This window comes from Cygnus olor, chromosome 2 (assembly GCF_009769625.2).
Source record: "Cygnus olor isolate bCygOlo1 chromosome 2, bCygOlo1.pri.v2, whole genome shotgun sequence".
NCBI lineage: Eukaryota > Metazoa > Chordata > Aves > Anseriformes > Anatidae > Cygnus > Cygnus olor.
Genome location: NC_049170.1, coordinates 129,966,217 through 129,987,099, shown reverse-complemented (window position 1 = coordinate 129,987,099; position 20,883 = coordinate 129,966,217). Strand labels below are relative to the sequence as shown.

At 36.5% G+C, this 20,883-nt stretch overlaps 1 protein-coding gene across 5 annotated transcripts in view; it reads right to left on the bottom strand.

Moving 5' to 3' along the window:
• Positions 1 to 5,346: 5,346 nt before the first annotated feature.
• PKIA (cAMP-dependent protein kinase inhibitor alpha) overlaps positions 5,347 to 20,883 on the bottom strand; it is a 42,762-nt gene continuing 27,225 nt past the window's right edge. For all 5 annotated transcript variants that reach the window (XM_040546118.1, XM_040546119.1, XM_040546114.1 and 2 more), the window contains 2 exons: positions 12,500 to 12,677; positions 5,347 to 7,362 (listed from right to left, as the gene is read on the bottom strand). In XM_040546118.1, the coding sequence (XP_040402052.1) occupies positions 7,283 to 7,362; positions 12,500 to 12,650 (231 nt within the window). In that variant the 5' untranslated portion in view covers positions 12,651 to 12,677 and the 3' untranslated portion in view covers positions 5,347 to 7,282. The remainder of the gene's footprint in view (positions 7,363 to 12,499; positions 12,678 to 20,883) is intronic.

Here is a 20,883-nt window from a genome sequence, read left to right as displayed (position 1 = left end):
ACCTACCTAAAATAGTGCCAATATTTATTACCACATGAACATTTACAAGCATACCTTGGAATAAATCTGATTTCATTTGAACATCAGATAGGAAAGAATAATTAGTTGATAAAATATGATCAGCCCTGCATATAATGTTGCCATAGGTTCAGATCTAGTTGATAGTGTCCCTGTTCGAGCCAGAAGTTAACTTTCAGTGTGATACTACAGTTGCAAGCACTACCTGCAGATGTTGTGCGTGATGGGGGCATGCAGGACTGACACTTTTTTAATGGAGTCAGATTGACTATTTCTGCTTTCTAATGCATCTTGCAATCAGCTTGTTTTGATAAAGTGCATGCCATCTTTGCTGAGGAGAAATCACTAGTCTAAGAACGGTTTCCAAGTACAATAATTTGTTGTACAGGTGGTGGCCAAACATCTTGATTTATCAAATTATTTGTCAAATTTAATTTAGTGAAAAAGTTAACATTTCACTGAAGATATGGCTTTCAGGGTACCTGAATAAACCTGCAACTCCTCCACCCCATAAAACCCTCCCTTCCTGAATTTATCTGTATTCTTGGTCCTTTCTATTTGTCTGTAACTCTAACACCCTTCCACCAAAAACCTTCCATGGCTCATTCAGAAGTGGTTATTGGATGCCCACCAGAAAAGGCAGACCCAGAAAGTTTCTGAGTAGGTCCTGACCCCAACGAGTCATAGATGCCCTGTTCGATAAAGAGAAATATTAAAGCAGCAGATAGATATCATTACTGTATGAGTTGTTAGCTTTCACAATGTGTGTTCCTACATCAATAGCCAGCTAAATAGCTGAACTGAGAAGAATGCAGACAGCAGAAATCATTTTACAGGCAAATGAGTTGACTGAACTAGTAGAAAATGTGGTGAAACTAATGTAAATGAATGATAAAGCAGACCTCCCAACACAGGATATGGTCAATACATTGGTGAGATACTTACCATTTGTGGTCCCAAGTGATAGCAGAACACTGTTATGACAAATGTATGGTTCTGCTGATGCACACAGTGTGATACTGAATTTCTTTGCCCAATTATTTGTGTTCTCTTTAAAAAAAAAGTGACACTAATGGTAGCATACTAGTAATGAAACAGACCTGTCAGCATGCTACATGATGATTGTTTTCTCCGTTGCTGCCTTGGAAGCCACTATCTGTTCATACTTAAAAATTAGTTCTGTATATGTTTGCAACATCCATGTTTAACAAACACAGTGAGAGTTAATTTACATTCTACTGCACCACAGATGTAGAATAGATCAACTCACGTGCAAACACACAATATTCAGGCCACACTAGTACTGACTGACTGACACCTAGCTTTACTCCCCTGATACTGGTTTGCAGAGCTGCTAAAAATCAGATGTCCCTACAAATATCTCACTTCTATCTCAGATGATAATATCACTATATACTATAAATTAGTTGACTTTTATTTCCCCTCTCATCCTTTTTTTTTTTTTTTCTTAAAAATAGTGATTGATTTGTCAGGATATATATATATATATATATATATATATATATATAAATGAAAGGAGATTTAAGTATCAACTGGTTAACGACCTATACAATAGGCTTATTATTTAACAGATACAAAACACTTAGTATCTGCCTGCTAGTGAGAGAAGGATTTTTGCAAACATTTTTGTCTCAGACATTCTGGAAGCACTCAAGATGATCTGCCTTGGTCACATCTGTATTGGGATATCAGCTGTTACAGCTGTTACACTATGCTCATGGACTAATACTAGAGAATTTCTTAATGGCAAATAGGATTTAATACATACACTGATGCTAATTTGCAAAAAAAAAAACTTACTTAAGAACCTGTAAACTAGACATCACCAGCATTGGTCCTTTTATATGACACTGAAGCATAATGCCTGAAAATACCAAGAGATCATTTGTACATGCACACATAATGAGTCGACAAGTCTTTCCTGCTTCCATCCTAAAAACTCAGCAACTCCAATCCATAATGCAAACATCGATGTAACAGGGCAGAGCATGAAGTTCTGCTACTTTCAGAAGACCGGGATGCTTCTTGACCTGTGCAGTCATGAAGCTTTACTCTCTGCTTTTAAGATTCGTTCACATTTTGTTAACTCAGAATTAGACTTAGTCACATACTTAGGAAGGAATTGATTCAGTACCCTGCTATCCTCTTTGACCAGACCATTGTGTTTGACCATTATTTACTCTCATCAAGATGTTAGCAGTACATAACATAATGATAGGTACTAAACATCCATATTGGCCATCTCTGTCCTTCGCATTCAGCATAGTATCCTTTATCATGATAAAAAAAGGCAGAAAAGAAGGAAAGTCAGCCTGTAAGCCTGCAGAGAACAGTGAGAAGGTTCCCACTACTATCTTAATTTCTATCATCTTCCTAGTTGTTAAAAGTTTCTGCCTTTTCAGACTACCCTGCATTCTAAATTATCCAGAGATCTCTCAATCTCTTTCATTAGAACCTGATGGTACTCATCTGTCTCAATGTTAAGAGCCACAGAATTATGTCAGCTTCTGTTCTAGTGTGTGGCTGAAAATCTGGAGTTGGTTCTGATGTCAAAATACCACCTTAAGTTGAGCACTTTCCCTGTTTGAGCTAGAGACCAGCACATCGCAACTTTCCAACCATGTGATAAAGGAACCTCTTTTCTGCATTGGTCTCCACCTGCCTTACTATGATGAGAAGATATCCTCCTAATATTGCTGGCCTGTCTTCCTGACTTCATGCTTCCTTCCTGGCTGTTTTGCTTCTCTTGTGTTAAGAACTTTGTGCATTGATCAAAAGAATTAAGAGGAACACCCTTTCCACTACAAGACTTTAGTCAGTTAAATATAAAGAAAATCCAACACAGTACTCCATATCCATCTATTTCTCAGGTATTATTTTACTTAAGGGAAGCAAAGAACAGAAAATAAACAGGGCACAATGAGAAGCAGAGCAAAACAAAGAAACAAGTCAGGGCAAAAATACAGCAGTTTAACAGGAGACTACTGCTGAGGTAAAAGCAAACTGTCAAAATTCAGCTTACATTCCTGTGCTTAGATTCAACAGCAATTCTCAGTCTTTCTTCTGAGAAAAAAAAAAATCATTGATGTTTCTGAAACATTAGCTATAAACATTAAGCACACTTGGAATTCTTCACTGTGTTTAGGAGGAAGATATACATGGCATAGAGTCCCAATACCACTTTGGTATTCATTCCCTCCTTCTGGACACCAGATAATTTCATCACCCATTTGCATGAAATCTAACGCCTCAGAAACTGCCACTCATACCAGGGCACATTTTTTTCACTTGAAACTTTAAAACTATGAAAAAAAAAAAAAAGTGACAAGGGAAATACCAGGGACAAGTAGCAGATATACTGTCTGATACTTATTTAATAATTGTTGTATAGAAGATTATGATGAACTTTTGGCTTAAAATGAGTTTGATGTAATATTGGTATCTTTTAATAAAAGTTTAAAGCACATGAACAGCATAAAGGCAGTAAATAGGAAAATAGGAAAAAAAAGGACAGTATCTTTGCTCAATTCTAGTTTTACGTTCACTGTATTTAAAGTAGATGGAGAAGGTAAAACCTCCAAGTATGGTGGCAAGCATAGTCATAAACTTTACCACGAGCAACAGAAACATGAGGACAATTTTGGGGGGCAATGATTCTGTCAGGGGGAAGGAAACAAACCTACAGGGGGAAATATACACCTACAGAGACAGTGAAAGAAATAAAAAATAAAATAAAATAAAATAAAATAAAATAAAATAAAATAAAATAAAATAAAATAAAATAAAATAAAATAAAATAAAATAAATAAAACAAACAAGCAAACAAAAACCAAGCCAAACTAACAACAAAAAACCTGTAAGGTGTATTCTATTAAGCTGATAGTCCAGACCTAACTTTGCTGAGTTTATTTAGCTTTTGGAGAGATTTTTCTAACATAATTCTGGATTAAACAAGCATTTGAACATTTTACCTATCATGAGAGCAGGAAAATATGCAGAAGACACAAAAACAGAAGTCAGATTGGAAGGTTTACTGAAAAAATAACTAACAAAGGGAAAATAACACAATCAAAGTGTGATTCTACCATCAACATTCCTGTTATGTGGTGCAATTACACTGCAACAGAGGTGTGACTATACTTGAACCAGTGCTTTTGTAATTGCTTGAGTAGTAACAGTACTCAAGATCCAGTAGCACGATTTAGAATGGACAAACCCCATATATAAACATTCAGGGGGCTCTGATGGATATTACTGTACTGGTAAAATAAACTTTCCTAGGATTTGTTTTCCAGCACTGAGAATAGACACCAAAGAATGATCTTTACCTACATTAACAAAGGGGACCTCCAAAGCAGAACGGTCGCATGCTAACTGCAAATTGAGAATCTTCTACAGTCTATGAACGGTTGCAAGCCCTTAAATTTTAGCTGGCATGGGTCAAATGCATGCTAGAGAGCACTCTAGGGGCATAAACAATCAAATTCCAGTGGCTAAGAACATTCCTTAAAACCTTTATAGAGCTCTACATTTGAACTGGTTCACATGAAGTTAGCCTACTTTTAGATGCTGCAGAAAAACAAAGAGAATGAACAGAATTCAACTGATAAAGGAAGCACTCATATACTTCTCAGGGAATGAGGAACATAAGCAGCCTTTTACTCTACTAAAATTAACAATGCTATTTTCCATCATAAAGAGATACATCAAGAAATAGTGAAGGCCTCCATATTTGCTTTAAACACAAAGGAAAACAAGAAGAGAAACAGAAGGAATAAACAGGTAGAAAGCAGAGAGGAAAACCTGAAATGTATTTTATTTCACAACAGTAAAGACTTAGGAAGAAGAAAAAATGTACTGAAAGAAAAGCATGTAAGGAAAATAAGGAAAAAAGCAACACTTTAATGTACTGTATTACTTATTCCATTAACTTTTTCCATGAAAATTTATTGATGGTGTTTCATGTATATAAAGCCCCATAATCTTATTTCCTTCTTATGTTACTGTTAGATTGATGCTAACTAGTCATCCAGGACAAAAGGACAACCAGTCGTTTTCTTTATTGAAGACCTGATACAAGATCAAGGTAGAGGTGGGGGGAATCAATAATAATGTGTTAACTTTGAAAGGAACACCAGGAGAAACAAATGAATAAATAGTTCAAGGGTAACAATATTTTCAAAGCAAAGGGACAACTTCTGTTACCAAGAATATAGGGCAATTGACAGCTAATAAGACAGCGAGGCATTCAGCTTCCAAACAATAAGAGGTGAAAATTAATATTACACTAATGAACCACAGGCATACTGCTGGCTTGTTTTTTTATTAACATTAATAAATGAGCTCATAATACTGATCAGAAGTGTTTTTTTTTTCTCCACACATCTCACAAAAGAATTTCATGTGACAAATACTATGATACATATGGTAGAAACAAATAACTGTGGCCACAAATATGTTTTGTTAACTGATGATTAATATATTCAGGAAGCAATCACACTATTCATTAGTAAAAGTTTACAAACATTAAAAAGTGCATAACATTTGAAACCAACAACAACACAAAAATATATATAATATATATATAATTATATATAAAGAAAGTGACATCACCTCCCGTTAATAAAAAGAAAAAAAATCTTCTGACTTTGCGATTGGTACTTATGTGATTGCCATGGTTTACTAGTCAGTCACTCTCTTTTCTCACCTCAGTCACACGCAAGTATAACTGCCCCATTTTGCAGAGTTCAGCCTCATGTATGGCCTTGTCTGCTGGGGCAGGGGTGGGAAGGAAATCAATCAGCATAGCTATGGCAGAATAGGTTATTAATTTATAGGTATTTTAAGTAGTCCCCTGGATGGACAAGCTAACCTGGTATTTCAGTAAATGTCCAGTTCAGACTGCCATTTTGGAATTGCTGAAATAGGAAAAATCTAGTATTTTGGGTGCTAGCTTCTAACTCTTTCAACATCCTTTTCCACAACCTGACCAAAAGGCTGCTGGGGCAGCTTCTAGCACTTGGCTGTGTCTGGTACATCAGTAAACAGGCTACTGGATGTGCAAACTCAACAGCCTGCTCAACTGACGCAAAGCCAAGGAGTAGAAAAAGTTAGTTCCCCTGGCTGGACCTGGTTGATGATCCACTACTTGGACTATCCTGCAATCTAAAACTCATTCCAGAATAGATAATTGGCCATAACCTATGCCACTTATTTTCCCATGTGTATACAAGGACCATCTTTAACAATGTGAACCAGAAAAATCTCTAGCACCATGGAATTTGTTTGAATTTTAACCCATATAAGGTTATAAATGTATTCTTAAAACTACCATTACAATAAAATACTAGGACTAACATTTTAAAAAAATAGCTTGGAGAAAGATTAAGAAATTGGGAGTAAAATTAGAAAATGGGGAAGAATAACATCAAAGATTCGATTTGAGTCTCTGATATGCAACTAACTACAGGCAAGTGGCAAAAATGTACCAAGGACACAAAACACACCGAAGTATTCACATTAATGAATCGTTTTGAAGGCTTATCTAGTAACAAATTAGAGTGTTGCTGAGTCATTTAGGTTTAGGCATAATCAATTTAGCGGTTGACGTTTTAAATCTATCATGTGCACATCACCACATTATGCAAAAAAACCAGCCCTTTCAAAACGCGTGGTAGAAAAATTCACAGTAACAGAAATATTCTTCATAAGCAGTTGAGAAGGGGCAGTGTGGAGCATCTAAGTCATACAATACAAAAACCATTGTAAATAACAGAGCTGTAAAACAGACGCAAAGTTCTAAAAACAGTGCTTTCTTTACAGTTCTTTTAATGGGTGAACACTTTGGCCAGAGAATTTTAAACTCTGAGGATCACACAAGCCTTTGCTTAAGATACACTATTAGATCCTCTGATGTTTCAAAGGCCATTTGCTACAAGATTTACCTGTTTGTTCTACTTTCTAAAAGTGTTCCCATCAAGTAGTCATTATGAAGGGATCCATCTGATGACACTACCCCAAAAATCAATACATGTTCAACCATTGCTAATGACAGAGGTAGAGAAAATTCTGTCTTCTGCCACAGCTTGTACCCCCATTTTTAGCATTGTGTTGACTGGGTTCCAGCAGTGAAGACACATGCACTTGCTTTTCCACCAGCTTGCTCATGGAAACAAATTTGTTCCAGCATGCTCTTGTAGCCTGAAAACATCCAGCAGTTGCTCCAGTCGGTCAAAGTCGGATGTCAGCTTTCTTGCTTTGCTGCCTCCCCTTGGGCCTCCCCCGTTTGCTCACTTGGATTTCGTTGTGCATCTCCTTCTCCTTCTATAAGATACAACAAAAGGATGAGTGATCCACCCTAGAACAGAGAAATCTTGCTTCCAGAACCCCAACTGTTCTTCCACCAGTCTCAAAACAAAGTAAATCAACTGAAACAAAACAAAAATCTTGCATTGAATATAAAACCTTTTACTGCTACAATACTCATACTATGACTTCAAAAACAAATCCCTAGCTCCATCAGCCACTGTCATTTCAAGAACACACCTGAAGTGGTTCTAAATGAAAGAAGTTAAAATATCTGTATATTTTTGACAATTTATTTACTGTAGTACTATGACAATAGAAGAGAAAAGCCTCATCACACCAAGTTTGAACAGAATTTACTAAAAAGAGGTGGAGCTTCAATATGCGCAGTAGTTTGTTAAAGCTCTGTTCATCCTTTGCCTTCATTTTCAGTGCCATGCCCCAAGGCTTTCAGCCCAGCTGTCTCACTGCAAACCACAGAACGATCTGAGAAATAGAAAACATCTCACAATGACATAGTGAGCAGACAACTCAAAGCCTGTCTACAGAAAGCTAATCGGTGCCTTGACAATGGTCTGTAAGTACCTATATGCAAAGCACTGTATTGTACCCTATCTTCTGCCTAATGATTAAAGACCTAGCAGGTCCAGATGACTGAAAGCTATGTGCTAATATGCCACAGATCTCTGAATGCTACAATAATTAGGTATCGGTACGTAACAGGAAAGAAATAATTTAAAGATTTAGATGTACCCTGTATCTTGGAGGAATTCTGAATCATTTGCATTGATCTGGCTTAACACCAAAGTTAAGAGAAGACAATTCCATGGACAAAGTTGCAAGAGGTCAAAGAAGAGGCAGTAGTTCCTCTTAATTTTTAAGTCTATACCTTTTTTCATAGGTTACTGTACTATTTGAACCCAGGTCTTTAGAATAAGGGCAGGATTCTCAGCACAGATATTTATCATTTCCTCATTTTAAATTAAACTGTGCCTCTACAGCCTTATTTCTGCGTATAGAAACAAACCCTGTAAATACCTTCTCTTTTCTACACAGAAGAAATAGCATATTGGTAATGGAAAAAAGAACATTGCAAAACACTCGGACTTGATAACTCTGTTTTGTGAATGGACTAAATACTTATGCTGCAAACTGCCTCTGAAGTTATTGGTAATTACCAAATTCAGTCTGATGAGAAGTTGTATGGAAGGTTGATTAACCCACTAAAACAGTGATGTTTGTTCTGTTTGCTGAGGGTTAAGTTATAAATAACAATTTGCTTTGCAATCCACTTTCTAAGAAAACTCTCCTTATTTCTCCTTCTTGTCTCCCACATCTCAAAGGTTTCCAGTGATTGATCTACACACTATGATTTCCTATTGGATAGAAATCCCTTTTGCCCAAGTTGTCCAAGCACTTTCTACAAAGCCTCCTACATTTGTTCTGATACTATAAAAGAACAGATGAGTGGAATTTCATTTTTGATTCCTTTTTACCTGCTCCATCCTCTATTGATACTGACAACTAAGGAGTTTTTAATACCCCTCATACTATTCAAGCAACTCAAGCTTTCCTGAAAGGATTTTTATTTAAAAGCAAAACAAAAATACGAACAACAACAACAACAACTAAAGAGAAACATACTTGCATGTATTTGTGTTTAAAAGAAGAATCATCCTCGACACAAAGTCTAGACATTTCACTACCTAAACATTACATGTAGTGCACAAAAATTTAAAGAAAGAGCACTAGAATTTTAATCTGCCAGTTCTTCAAAGTCACCCCTCACAAGTAAGCTCTCATAAACTCATTGAAAAACTCACAAGTCTACATCTATTTAATCTACAATACACTTTCTTGGTACTACAAAGTTGTCTTCTGCTGACACAGTTCCCTTACTAAAAAACTTAAAAGAGGCTTGGAGAATCCAAAAATTCGCTAAACACATTCTGGAACTATTCTTCCTTCGAAACATGATTGCTATAATCTCTTAGAAGAAAGAACTGTGATTTTTATGCAGCATTTTGATTCCAACAGATAGTATTAAAACAAAACAAAACCTTGCCAAATAATAAAATACTTTAAGTCATAGTACAGTTGTGAGAGCTGGTTAGCTAGCAACAGTTATTAGTTCTGTTAATGTCCAGCTTTTTTTTTTTTTTCTCTCCAGGTTACACCTTAAACATTTCTACTATGATCTTAAATCACTTTTAATGACAAACTTCTACAATCAGTCCTTCATTCCAGTGCGGTATTGTAACACCTCCACTATCCCCATTTTTTGTAGATGGCTGGACCACCACAGCTCTTACAAGGAAGCCTCCTTCCCAGTTCTGCACTGAATTCTCTGGCATATCTGCAGACCCCTGGAAAACTAGCAGCTTGTTTTAGAGATTAAACTTGCAGAGATTGGTCTTCATTCTTCATTATATTTTCACCTTACTACATTATTTAGCTATGATCACCTCTAAGATAGTCTGAACATAAAGTTTCTTGGAGTTGCAGTGTATACTCAGAGAGAAAGTTAAGCAGGTATCTGGAGTATCTGATGACTTCCCTACCAAAATCTTTCTCTTCCCTTCAGTCAAGACTAAGGATAAAGATGTCCCATGATTTTTATTGCACTTTTCTACTCATCAGATGTACACTGGGCTTCTACTAAGTTCAGATAAAATGCATTGCCAAAGAGAATCTGAAACCTGTATTTTGAAGTACACTCTTTGGTAGATATGTTTACTCCATGAATATGGATATTAGAAGGTTGTTAACTTATTATGGACAAAGAATACTGTAATTGTTCTGAAAAGAGAATATTATACAGCCATTATATGCAGCCAACTTTTGTTTAGCTGTAGTTGGCTTGTCACTGAGGGGACAACCACCACTCACTTCAGGTATCAAATAGTGCACGACAGAAAATTGATTGCCTTAGAACAAGGCCTCACTGCCTATTGTTGTTCAAAGCTGTTTCTGGTCTTAACAGGAAATGTATCTGCATGCTTTTCAAAGTGGATATACTAAATATGCTTGGGTAGCTTAATTTACATATATTTTATAATACCTTTGTTTTTCTTCTTTTATCTGCATTATCCTACTCTGTCATTAGTCTGTGCAGTTGAAAATTGTGCAATTGTGCTTGCATTTTTGCAAGAAGATGTATATAGCTGTAATAAAAATAAGATAAAAAGAAAAAAAGAATCAAAACTTGGTGTATGTATTTGTATAATTAGGTACCACTTAGCATAAGGTGTTTCATTGACATATACCTTGAAAGAAATAAGCATTTGTTTTTCTCTTAACCCCATCAGGTGTGATGCAAATCTACATCCCCCAAGCCCTAACGTAATCTGAACTGGAATTGGGGATGCAAAATATTTTTCATCCTCTCTTCAGTTTGGAAGGACATGACAGGATAGTACAGTAATACTCATAGGAATGATAATGCAATGCATTTTCCAATATTTGTGGTTTGGAGGCTTTTGTCTGGCACCAAGGTGTACTAACAATACAAACGTTAAGTATATTTTCATTATGTCTAACTAAAACCGCACTCCCAAAGAAGTATGCTGGCATTTTTGTGTATCTACCACCTAATGTAATTTTATGAGCAACCCTGTATACTTTTCTGCAATGATTAACAGTTACCCAAGCTGCAAAAAAGGTCTGCAAGAAAAAAAAAAAGACTCCTGAATTATGTATTAACGTTTAGGATAACAGTTATTTAAACCATTCTCAATGCTACAGAGCTAACTGCATGTGCAAAATGCATACTGACATATATTACAAGTACAAACTCACATTCTTTTTATAGCTCACAAAAGAACACAGTTCTGGCTAATAATCAATCCTAACAGCTAACTGAAAAGTAGGAATTGTGTGTATGTTTGATCTTGTCCATTTAGAAAATAATTTTGGTAAGTGTAAATTTGAGACTGAAGAAATAAAGCAGGGAGGAAGGTTGGCACTATGCAAGTCAAATACCACCTACTTTGTGTATTTGTCCAACATTTGAGACATATCCACACATTAGAACAAATAGTCACACCTACATGCATGCTCATGTATTAATAACACTTTTTGTTTTAAACAGAAGGAAAAATAAATGCCCTGCAGAACTAGAAGCACACGCATCTAGAAGCTATAGGCCCAAGGGCAACAGCAGAAGGAATGACCTAGGATATATGTTAGTCTGGTAAAGCCAAAAAAGCACCACACCACCTCCAAACAGCACCACAACCATCTGAACATCTTACTGCCACATCTGATTGTCCAGTGATGAGATTGCCTCTCAGAACTCTTGCCTTTTTCTCTCAGAAAAATATGTGCACAAAAGAGGACGTCTGCTTATCAACAGTTTGTTTTTTTGCTGTGTCTATTCTTCTACTGTTATTAAAATAAGCTTAAGACTCCTTTCCCAAAATCTGAAAAGGCCTTTCAAGTATTTGAGAGCTCCATTCATTAACGTCTGCCCAAATAACATTAAAATAAATACACAGCCATATTACTGTTTTTATTTAATCTAAAGCCTTTCACCATACACTGTCCCTCCTTTCTCTCAGCTGAAGGTGCATGACCAGCATTAAAATTTTGTTAACATTAGAGGTGGAGTAAGATATAAGATTGCATAAGAGCTAATTGCCTTAAAAGAAGGACAAAGCATCAACATAATCTGGAAACAAAGATACAAATGAAAGAAACATCAATGGATTGCTATTGATCTGTCCCTCTGGCAGATGAAAACAAAACTAACCTCTGCAAACATTTAAGCAGACACATGGCCTCTCCTACAGGCTTCAAACCAAGGAGCTTCCTTTAAAGGATACTATGAAAAGTTGGGTATTAATTAAGACTTCCTTATTTTCTTTGTTATACTTAATTTTTTATAAAATTTATCCTAACATGGACATGCGCCAGCCACTCACTGCAGAAAGCGTTTTCTTGTTTTAGTAATATGTTGTGTTTGCAAATAAGTACCCTTCTCTTTTATGAAAACTGGGCTTCTTATTGCAGGCAACCCCTGCTCATATTAGTTTCAGAAAAAAATATTGTTGTTGAGGGACAAGGGAATAACGTATGCACATAAGCCATTTTTTGTGTACTACTTTTTTCATCTTAAGTCTTAAATAAATATACTAGAAGACCAAAATGTACTCACCTGCTTTGTTTATATCAAGCTCTGATAACTTTAAGGCTAGTTCACTAGAGTTCCCACCTGGAGAGGACACAAGTATGTCATGTAGTGCATTTCTTCTACCTGTTCTTCCTGAAGCAATAAAGTCTGCATATGTAGATTCCACATCAGTCATTGCTAACAAATATCCACATAGCAGTACCTGGAGGAAAGAAAAGAAAATACCAACACTCAGAACACCAGAAAAACAGATGATGTTATGAAAGAAGAATAGAAGAACTAGAGGGCTCTCATTGTGGAGTAGACTGGGTATATGCAGCAATCAACAAAAGGAGATGCCTCAATCTAAACATTTGGAGAAACTAGAGCAGAAACAGAGTGGAAAGAAAAAAACGTGTGTGGATTTTATGCAATCTGTATTCAGCAGTACTTTAAACAACTTCATTTATCATATACTTCATAAAACGCTAGTGAGTACTTTATAAAAGCAATGACCTCAGCAACATAATTTCTCTATAGAGCTGTCTCTGTTTTTGATATTAGCTAGGAACTAGGAGGTAGGTAGGGGGTGGAACAAAGTTCTCCTCTGCACAAAAGCAGAGCATAAGGATTAAGAAAGTACAAATCACTTTGCATGCAGACCTGCATGCTTGTGCACAGGCACAGAGATGTTTACTGCATTTTCCTTTCCTGTAGTACAGTTAATTTCAGCATTGTATATACACCTCTTCAGACTCAATGAATTTATTTTTGTGTGGTAGCTGCACCAAGGTCAACGTGTTACCATAACGTCACTGAGATGAGTGCAGACAAGCTAACCAAGTACAAGAAGAGCTAAACTAATGCAGGATTAAAAAGCTAGGCTCTGTAACCTAGATATAGCTCAGAACTGTTTTTCCATTGGAAAATAAATATTTCTCATGTCATTATGGAATAATGTGATGATACACCTTGATGTGAGATCTGCCAAAGATACAAGGAAGCTTGTATTTCACACTCAGTAAGATATGCATCCCTGCTGGAATATCTGCTATAGCTCTAACCTACTGGATTTATTTTTATTTTTATTTTCCCCAAATTATAGAAATGTAACTATAAACCTTGCAGGGAGAACACGTTCTTTTGCTGATCCCACTTTTACTGTAGTTCCATTTGCATTCGTCTAAGGCTTTCTGCAAAAAACTAGATTACCATGCTTCAAATGCAACATCCCTCACATTTTATGTTTGGATGTAGGAGGGAGATCAGGGAAGCTTTCTGGTAGAGCAGCACTCTGAAGAAAAGCAGCACTAGGGAACCATGGAACAGAAGCAGCACCCCCACAGCCTTCATTTCTAAGCAGTACTTCTCTGGTTTTGTATACTGCAGAGAGAGAAAATGGCCATAAGGGAAACACTGCACTCAACTGCATGCACTGAGAAGGCTTAGCTGTTATTTCCAGAGAAGCTTAATATTCACATTTGCAGAGTGTACAAATGTTTTTATCCAGATCCTACTATATGCACCCACTGGACACTGAAGAAGCCCCTAAAGTCATCGAACACTAGCAGCAGCAAAAGATTTGACTTTCTCTCTTTAAATAAAAAGAAAACATTTTTTTTTATATAAACTCTCGTTTAAATAGATACACAACAACAGCCAACTCATTCCCACACTTAGTTCTGAACAATCTTCACAAATTCTGACCATTCTTCATCCTCATACTATTCCTTACCTCCCAAACTTCAGTCAGCTGTCTGAGGGTGTACATAGGAGTTGTCTGAGAAGTCAAAAAAGGGTTCTAAACCGTATTTTATTTAGACTAAATATAACTATATCAAGTATCATTGCAAGAGTGACGTATTTAAAAAGAAGTTCAGGGCTATCAAGCTTTGGTGTCCCATGTCAAACACTGGATGGCCGACGGGATAATTTTTCTCCTATGAACAATCACTATGAAACAGGAAACTACTTAAAAAAAAAATAAAAAGCTAAAACCTAACAACAAGCATCCAGGGAAGTGAAAGAGGTCAGCACTGACTGAAAGCCTGCCTGACAAACATAAAATGGTGTGGCGCCTCTCAATTAACAAATGCCTTCATGAGCATGAGAGTATGCACATTTCTTCCTGTGCTCCCTTTTTGAAACACTGCAAGAATACTGAAGGAAATGAGACATCTACCATTTGTTCTTCCCCCGAGGCACAGCAGGCACCAAATATATCAACGATGGGGTAATGAAGCACGTAACATCCAAAAGTGAAGAGAAACAGTGAGGACCTGTTCCCTGAAAAATATCATCCAGCTAGATCAGAATGCAAAAGGTCTGAAGTGAAACTTACTGCAGTTATGTTTGTTCATTCCTGTTATTGCAGTGGGCCTGTAGAAAAGGAGGTACAAGACCTGTAAGTCAGCAGTGTGCAGCTTGGATTTTGTCAGTAGTATAGCATGTGTCCAAAGTCATCACTGCTACCACTCCTGCCAAGTTACTGATTTCATTTAGTGAGGGTGAAAAACAAACAAAAAAATAGAAAGAAAGAAATAAAACAAAAACCAAACCAAACTAACCAAAAAAAACACCACAGAAGAATATTCTTTCATAACTTTGGCAGCTGCGTATCAGTCCATCAGGAACAGAATGAGCAGAGAAGTCTATGGCTGAGATGAAACAGGCTATACAGCTGTAAGGGCAGCAAGACGAGGAATGCTGTACTCCGTGAGCAATTCCCCAGACTGTACAAAGTTTGCACTGCACAGAATACTCTTTGGAGAGATTATATTCTTCATGAAACACTCCATAAAACAAGGTGAGCACCTGGGGAATTCTCAGGCTTGCTAATTTAATTTTAGCTATGAAACAAGCTATAAAGCCATAGAAAAATCTGCTTGCGAAGAACCTTTAAAGGCTTGTTTTCTATAGGCTCAATATGGCATTACTAACAACATTCAGATCAAAAAAATAATGTTACCAAACATACATTTATTAACACTTCCAAGTTTTCCTGTCTGCATCTTCTCTTAAATGTCAAACACCATTCTGTTGTGTATTGGCATTATCTTGAGACATTACTGCATAAATATGGAACTCCACTGACATCAGCCGAGAGCTCCCCTTCCAGTGAATGGCACAATGCCCAGCAGTCTCTAATACATTCACTGAACCAGTCATTAAGGAATTACCCTTCACTCCAAAAAACCTTTTTTGTTTATTCTCTGTGGAAGGAATAGAGTTTGCTAATAATTCTGTGAAATGTAATTTGAATTTCCTAATTGCATTGACAGATACTCCTGCATAAAAGATTGTGGTCCCGGTCCCGTTATTTCTAGTGTTTATTTATTTAAAGTTGTAAAAACAGTATTTTCTTGCATGGTATTGAACTGAAACAAGAAGGCTGCAAACCTTACCGCTTCTGCCAACTGAACCAGCAAACTAAAGAAAGCAGAAACAGGAACAAGAAAGCAGTTGTGTGAGCATAAGAACGTAATGAAACCTGCTGCCACAGGGCTGGAAAACGTGGTGAGTGGTAAGATACCATCTGAAGTCTGCCACAGCTGCGCTTTCCCTTTCCCACAGCATTCTGCATGACAAAACTTTAGAATTTGAACCGCAGCACTGGAGATTTTCATATAGCATCCTTCTTTTCCTCAGCTTCCTAGTTTCATAAAACTTTAGAAATATGGGTATCTTGACTTCTGTCTCTTTCACCTCCCAACTCCTTACTCCCAAAGGAAGTTGTGCTGAAAATTTCTTGTAGGCTCTTAAACAATTATAGAGGATGAGGAAGAGGAAGAAAATAAACAGGCATAGCATGATCACAGGAGACTTGCTGTCTTGGATTTTAGCCCGTGTAATAACACATCTTTGTTATTTTTAAAAATAACAAGTAAACCTGCAAAGGACCTACTTCTATATCCTATGAATGTATAGTTTTTACTGGTAAGCATCATGAAGAGTAGAATTAGTAACCGGAGAACTCAGGAGGAGTAAAGAAGGATGACAAGAACAGTGTAATTTAATACACACAGAACGAATCGGTATTTGTGTTTTCAGAAGGCTCCCTGAACACTCCACAATCCAACTCCTCTGTTAAGTTTTCCATTTCCGTGCTATATGTAACACATCCACCAAGTTTCTTAAGGTAACTGTCAAATTTCTGCAGCTGTTTTCCTTCTTCTATGTACTTCAGCTCTGTTGAAAGAACAGTTAAAAAAATCTAAAATTTAGTGATAGCTTTCACAAATGAAATCCCAGTTTGACTAGATCCCATAGTAACTCAGTGAAACAAGGTTTTACACGGTGACATTGTTATCAAGAGTTTGGAAGTGAAAGAACAGAAATTATGTGAGATACCAACGTAAATTGAGCCTCTGTAGTTTGTGGGCTATAAGTACCTAGAGTTGCTGAATTTAATATTTTTAAGGGACTATCTACCTAGAAGAACTACAAAAGCATTTAATTAAAAAAATATATCAATTAGCAAGGATGTTTTATTTTAAAAAAGATGACAGTAAGAATGAGCACCTGACATGTGGCTTGTCTAGAGGATTTGTCATATGTTGCCCACTAGCACCGGGGAGCTGCCATTTTCTTGGTGAAGCTGCAGTGTAAGACTAGGAGATACAATCCTTCAACGTTTACTCCTCCTCTTTCTCCATACATGCTTAATGATGGGGTTGAATAAGGGATTTTCAAATAAAACTCTCTCAGGCTTTGGCTGCTAAATGTTGTATCACGATCAGCACATTATTTAAATATAATTATCTATATTCAGCTTTCATAAGAGAACAAAAAAAGCCAAGAGAACTTGTCATTTAATAGCATGTCTGTTTTAGAGAAGGTGTATAATTATGCTTTTAAAATAAATTTTGGTTCCAAATCTAGCCTTAGCTTAGAGACAGGGCTCTTTCCAGTGAGGAGATAGCTCTATTCCACAGCACCCTGCACACTTTTAAGATTTCGATCTAATTCATGGTCTGCTATGTTGAAAACAAATGAAACAGAGCAACAATTAAATAGAAGTACACTTTTTCCACAAGAGATGATTTATCTTGCTACAGAAGAGCACTGTTTTTGCACAGACACACAGTTGAGCAATCAGTGTTAACTCCTGAAAGCCAAACAAGCTTTTAGTGAGAGGGCTATCACTTAAAGAAAATATGAATTTCCATGCCACCTTATGAGATGCACAGCATTTTAATCTTCAGCTTGAAAACCGACTATGTATTTTGTCTGATGCTTCTGAAGTGACTGCCTCTATAAGAGAAATGTACAATAGGTCACTTACCTTTTTGACAGTTACATATTTTTACTGAGAACACAGTATATATAGTACTCCTAGTCCTGGAAATACCTTAATGGAAATTACAAGGAAACTCAACTGGTAAGACAATGAAAACAGAACAAAGATTACTATCCTAGACTTTTTCAACCAGAACAAATTCAGAAGCTGCTTTAAATCTGCATTAAAAAAGCATTATGAAGTTGGATACCCTTAAGCCCACAACAAACGTGAAGAGATCATTCAAAAAGACAATCAATGTTTCCCTTCTGGGAAAGTGATGTTTTAGTATAGCCTGCCTAAAGAGATCTACAGAACTATAGGCCAGATATTTCAATACTCTGTCTACGCTTGAGCAAAATCCATGATTCCCATGACCATAAGGATTTGCTCTCATCTACCACTTAATTTCAGTTCGATCTTCCTTTCTGCAGAAACAAGAGTAGATGCAGCAGGACTTTTACTGAAGGGAAGAAAGTCACGTGGGCTTTGCTCATGAAGCATCTCTGTATCTTCCTAACCTTGCCTTTAATGCTAAGTTTAAGTAAGCTTGCCTTTAAAGCAAGTTCTTTCTCTTGAACACACAAGTGCAAACCTGCACAGACAGTACATTAAAGGTATTGACCAACACAATTCTCATTAGAAAACGTAGCTGTCTCTGATACCTATTCTTTTCAAGAACTTGTTATAAGCACTGTAATGAGCGTTTCTGAAACAGCCACATCTTCTCTATTCACTGCTACATACAACAGTATCTACATGGCTTTACGGGGGAAAAAAACAACAAAAAACCTGAACTGTCTTGATCGGTAGTCTGCAAATTTTTTGGACTAGACTGCTGTGAACCACTGTAATCCTTATAGGCAACTTTCAACTTTTTTTTTTTTTTTTTTAAGATTTAGCCAATTTTTAACTGAAAGTGTAATAGCAAAATAGCACTGTGAATTACCTGCAGACTGTTATGAACTTTTTAAACGACCAGTTTACTGGTGATAATGTGGAAGCCACTCAGATAAATGATTTGCTATCAAAGTTAAACTTCCAGTTTTTGACAGAAGCGTAGTACTTTGGAAGGGACAAAATGAGATTTACTGACTAATTTTAAATGCCTGTGCATACATATGTAGGTAGGTACTTATATGAGGTGATTCATTCAATCCATACTAAGCATTTGTTTTAGAATGAATGCAACTTAGCATCTTCAATGTGCTTATCTCTTCCTACTGAGTAGAAAAAAAGTCCAACAGGTAAGCAGAGATCTTTACTATATATGCAGGTTAAATTACATTCAACCTACTCTAGATGATCTAAAAGAATTTTTCTGGTCTATTGAGTTTTTAAATTCTGCACATTTAAATGCTTATCCACAAATGACCTATCCCCCTTGATATGATTTTCCTCTGCAGATATACACCTTGCTAGTTATTACTTTATTAGCATACTTTCGAGGTTCGAGTGAGAGAGATTTAAAAAAAAAAAAAAGACTACTTGATTCTCATGGTAAAATATAAAATCAAACAAGAAATGGCACACAGACAACATGCAGCACACGGTTGTGTACTTTTCCAGTTAAATGGAACCTGGCTGTGTTTTTTAAGAAATAGTTCCATGGCGCAAGAAAACTTCAATTCACTTCTGATGGCTGAAACATGCAGCTGAATTATAGATCTGAATGGCTGAAGATTCCAAAATAATACCCATCCACTATAGTTTCTGCAAATCCTAAAAGTGAACAATGAAACTAGCACAAAGATTTATGACCTTTAGCTAGCTACAAGCCAAATAACAGACTGCCTCTGCCATACTAACATATACTCAAACTGACCAAATACCTAGCTTTGCTATGCAAGGGTAAGAACTAACATGAACCTTGCTCTTCATTATTTTAAAATGTCAGTAAAGGTAATGATTAGCAAAAAGATATTAGCCAGCACTGCCAACAGTTATCTATGTATCTTCTGGGTTGGAGGAATACAGTGGAATTACAAAACCCACGATATGGGTGTGAAGAATCAGACTTCAGGTGGGGAGGTATCATCCAAAAGGGTACTCTGTCTGGGGGACAATACCAGGAAAACAAAAAGCAGGTGAGGGGAAGCAGCAATTGCCTTTGAGAACTGTGAGTTTGGTTAAAGAAACTAGTCAAACCTGAACAATCAGGAAGATAGCTTCCACCGTGGTAGATCCCTCCAGCTACCCTACCAAGAGGAACCTTGGGCTAATCTGAGTCAAGGACTTCACACAGGGCCACTGAGTTGAATGAGGAGACTGTATGTATTTTAGGAGAAGGGAAGCAGGGGAAGAGACTTCAGACATCTTACAATAAGAGGATAATGTGGTCCAGTGCCTACAATATTTAAAAATAATTCTTTTTATGGCATCCTTCTATTGCTACTCAAGAAAAAGACTGTTTTTAATATCATGAAGCCTCTTTGTTATGAAAACAGATACTGCTTTCCTGCTCCTGTATGACTCTGTCTTAAAAATATTTTTATTATCCTTCCCTGGAATAGACTAATTCCACTTCTCAGCACTGGACAACAATCTAACATACTTACAGCATATACTGTATTTCCAGGCAATACTCTATCATTCCAATGCCGTTTTCCTCTAAGACAATCTCATTCAATATAATTTTAGAAAGCCTTCTGCCTTTTAAGCTCACTGCAAGAGATTTCACTTAATAGTCATCCTTCTTGTTACATTGCTCCCATTCCCAAGTGAATCAAAGTTTGCATTTTGTGATGTTCTGCATTCTGACAATTTGATTGATATGTTTACAGCATCTTACAGTATCAGCTTGTAGATAACATAAGAAGAAGAAGAAAGCATTCAGTTAGAACAACAAAAAGAAAGTGTCTAAATACCAGTATCATGACAACATCTAAAACGGGTTATACATTGATCCTGTGTGGAATGGAGGATGCATCGACACTTTTAAGAGGTTTCTTCCAGACCTATTTACTCTGATTCTTTAATGTTTCAGTGCAATGTATAGTCTAGCTAACAGTATTCAAGATACATAAATGCTCCAGTTCATAAATCCTTAAACTCCTTCTTAGCATTTTAAAAAATAGTCCCCTTCCAAGACACCTTCCTCAAATCTTTAATACATTAATCTACTGGAGAGATTTGTTATATCACTAATCTT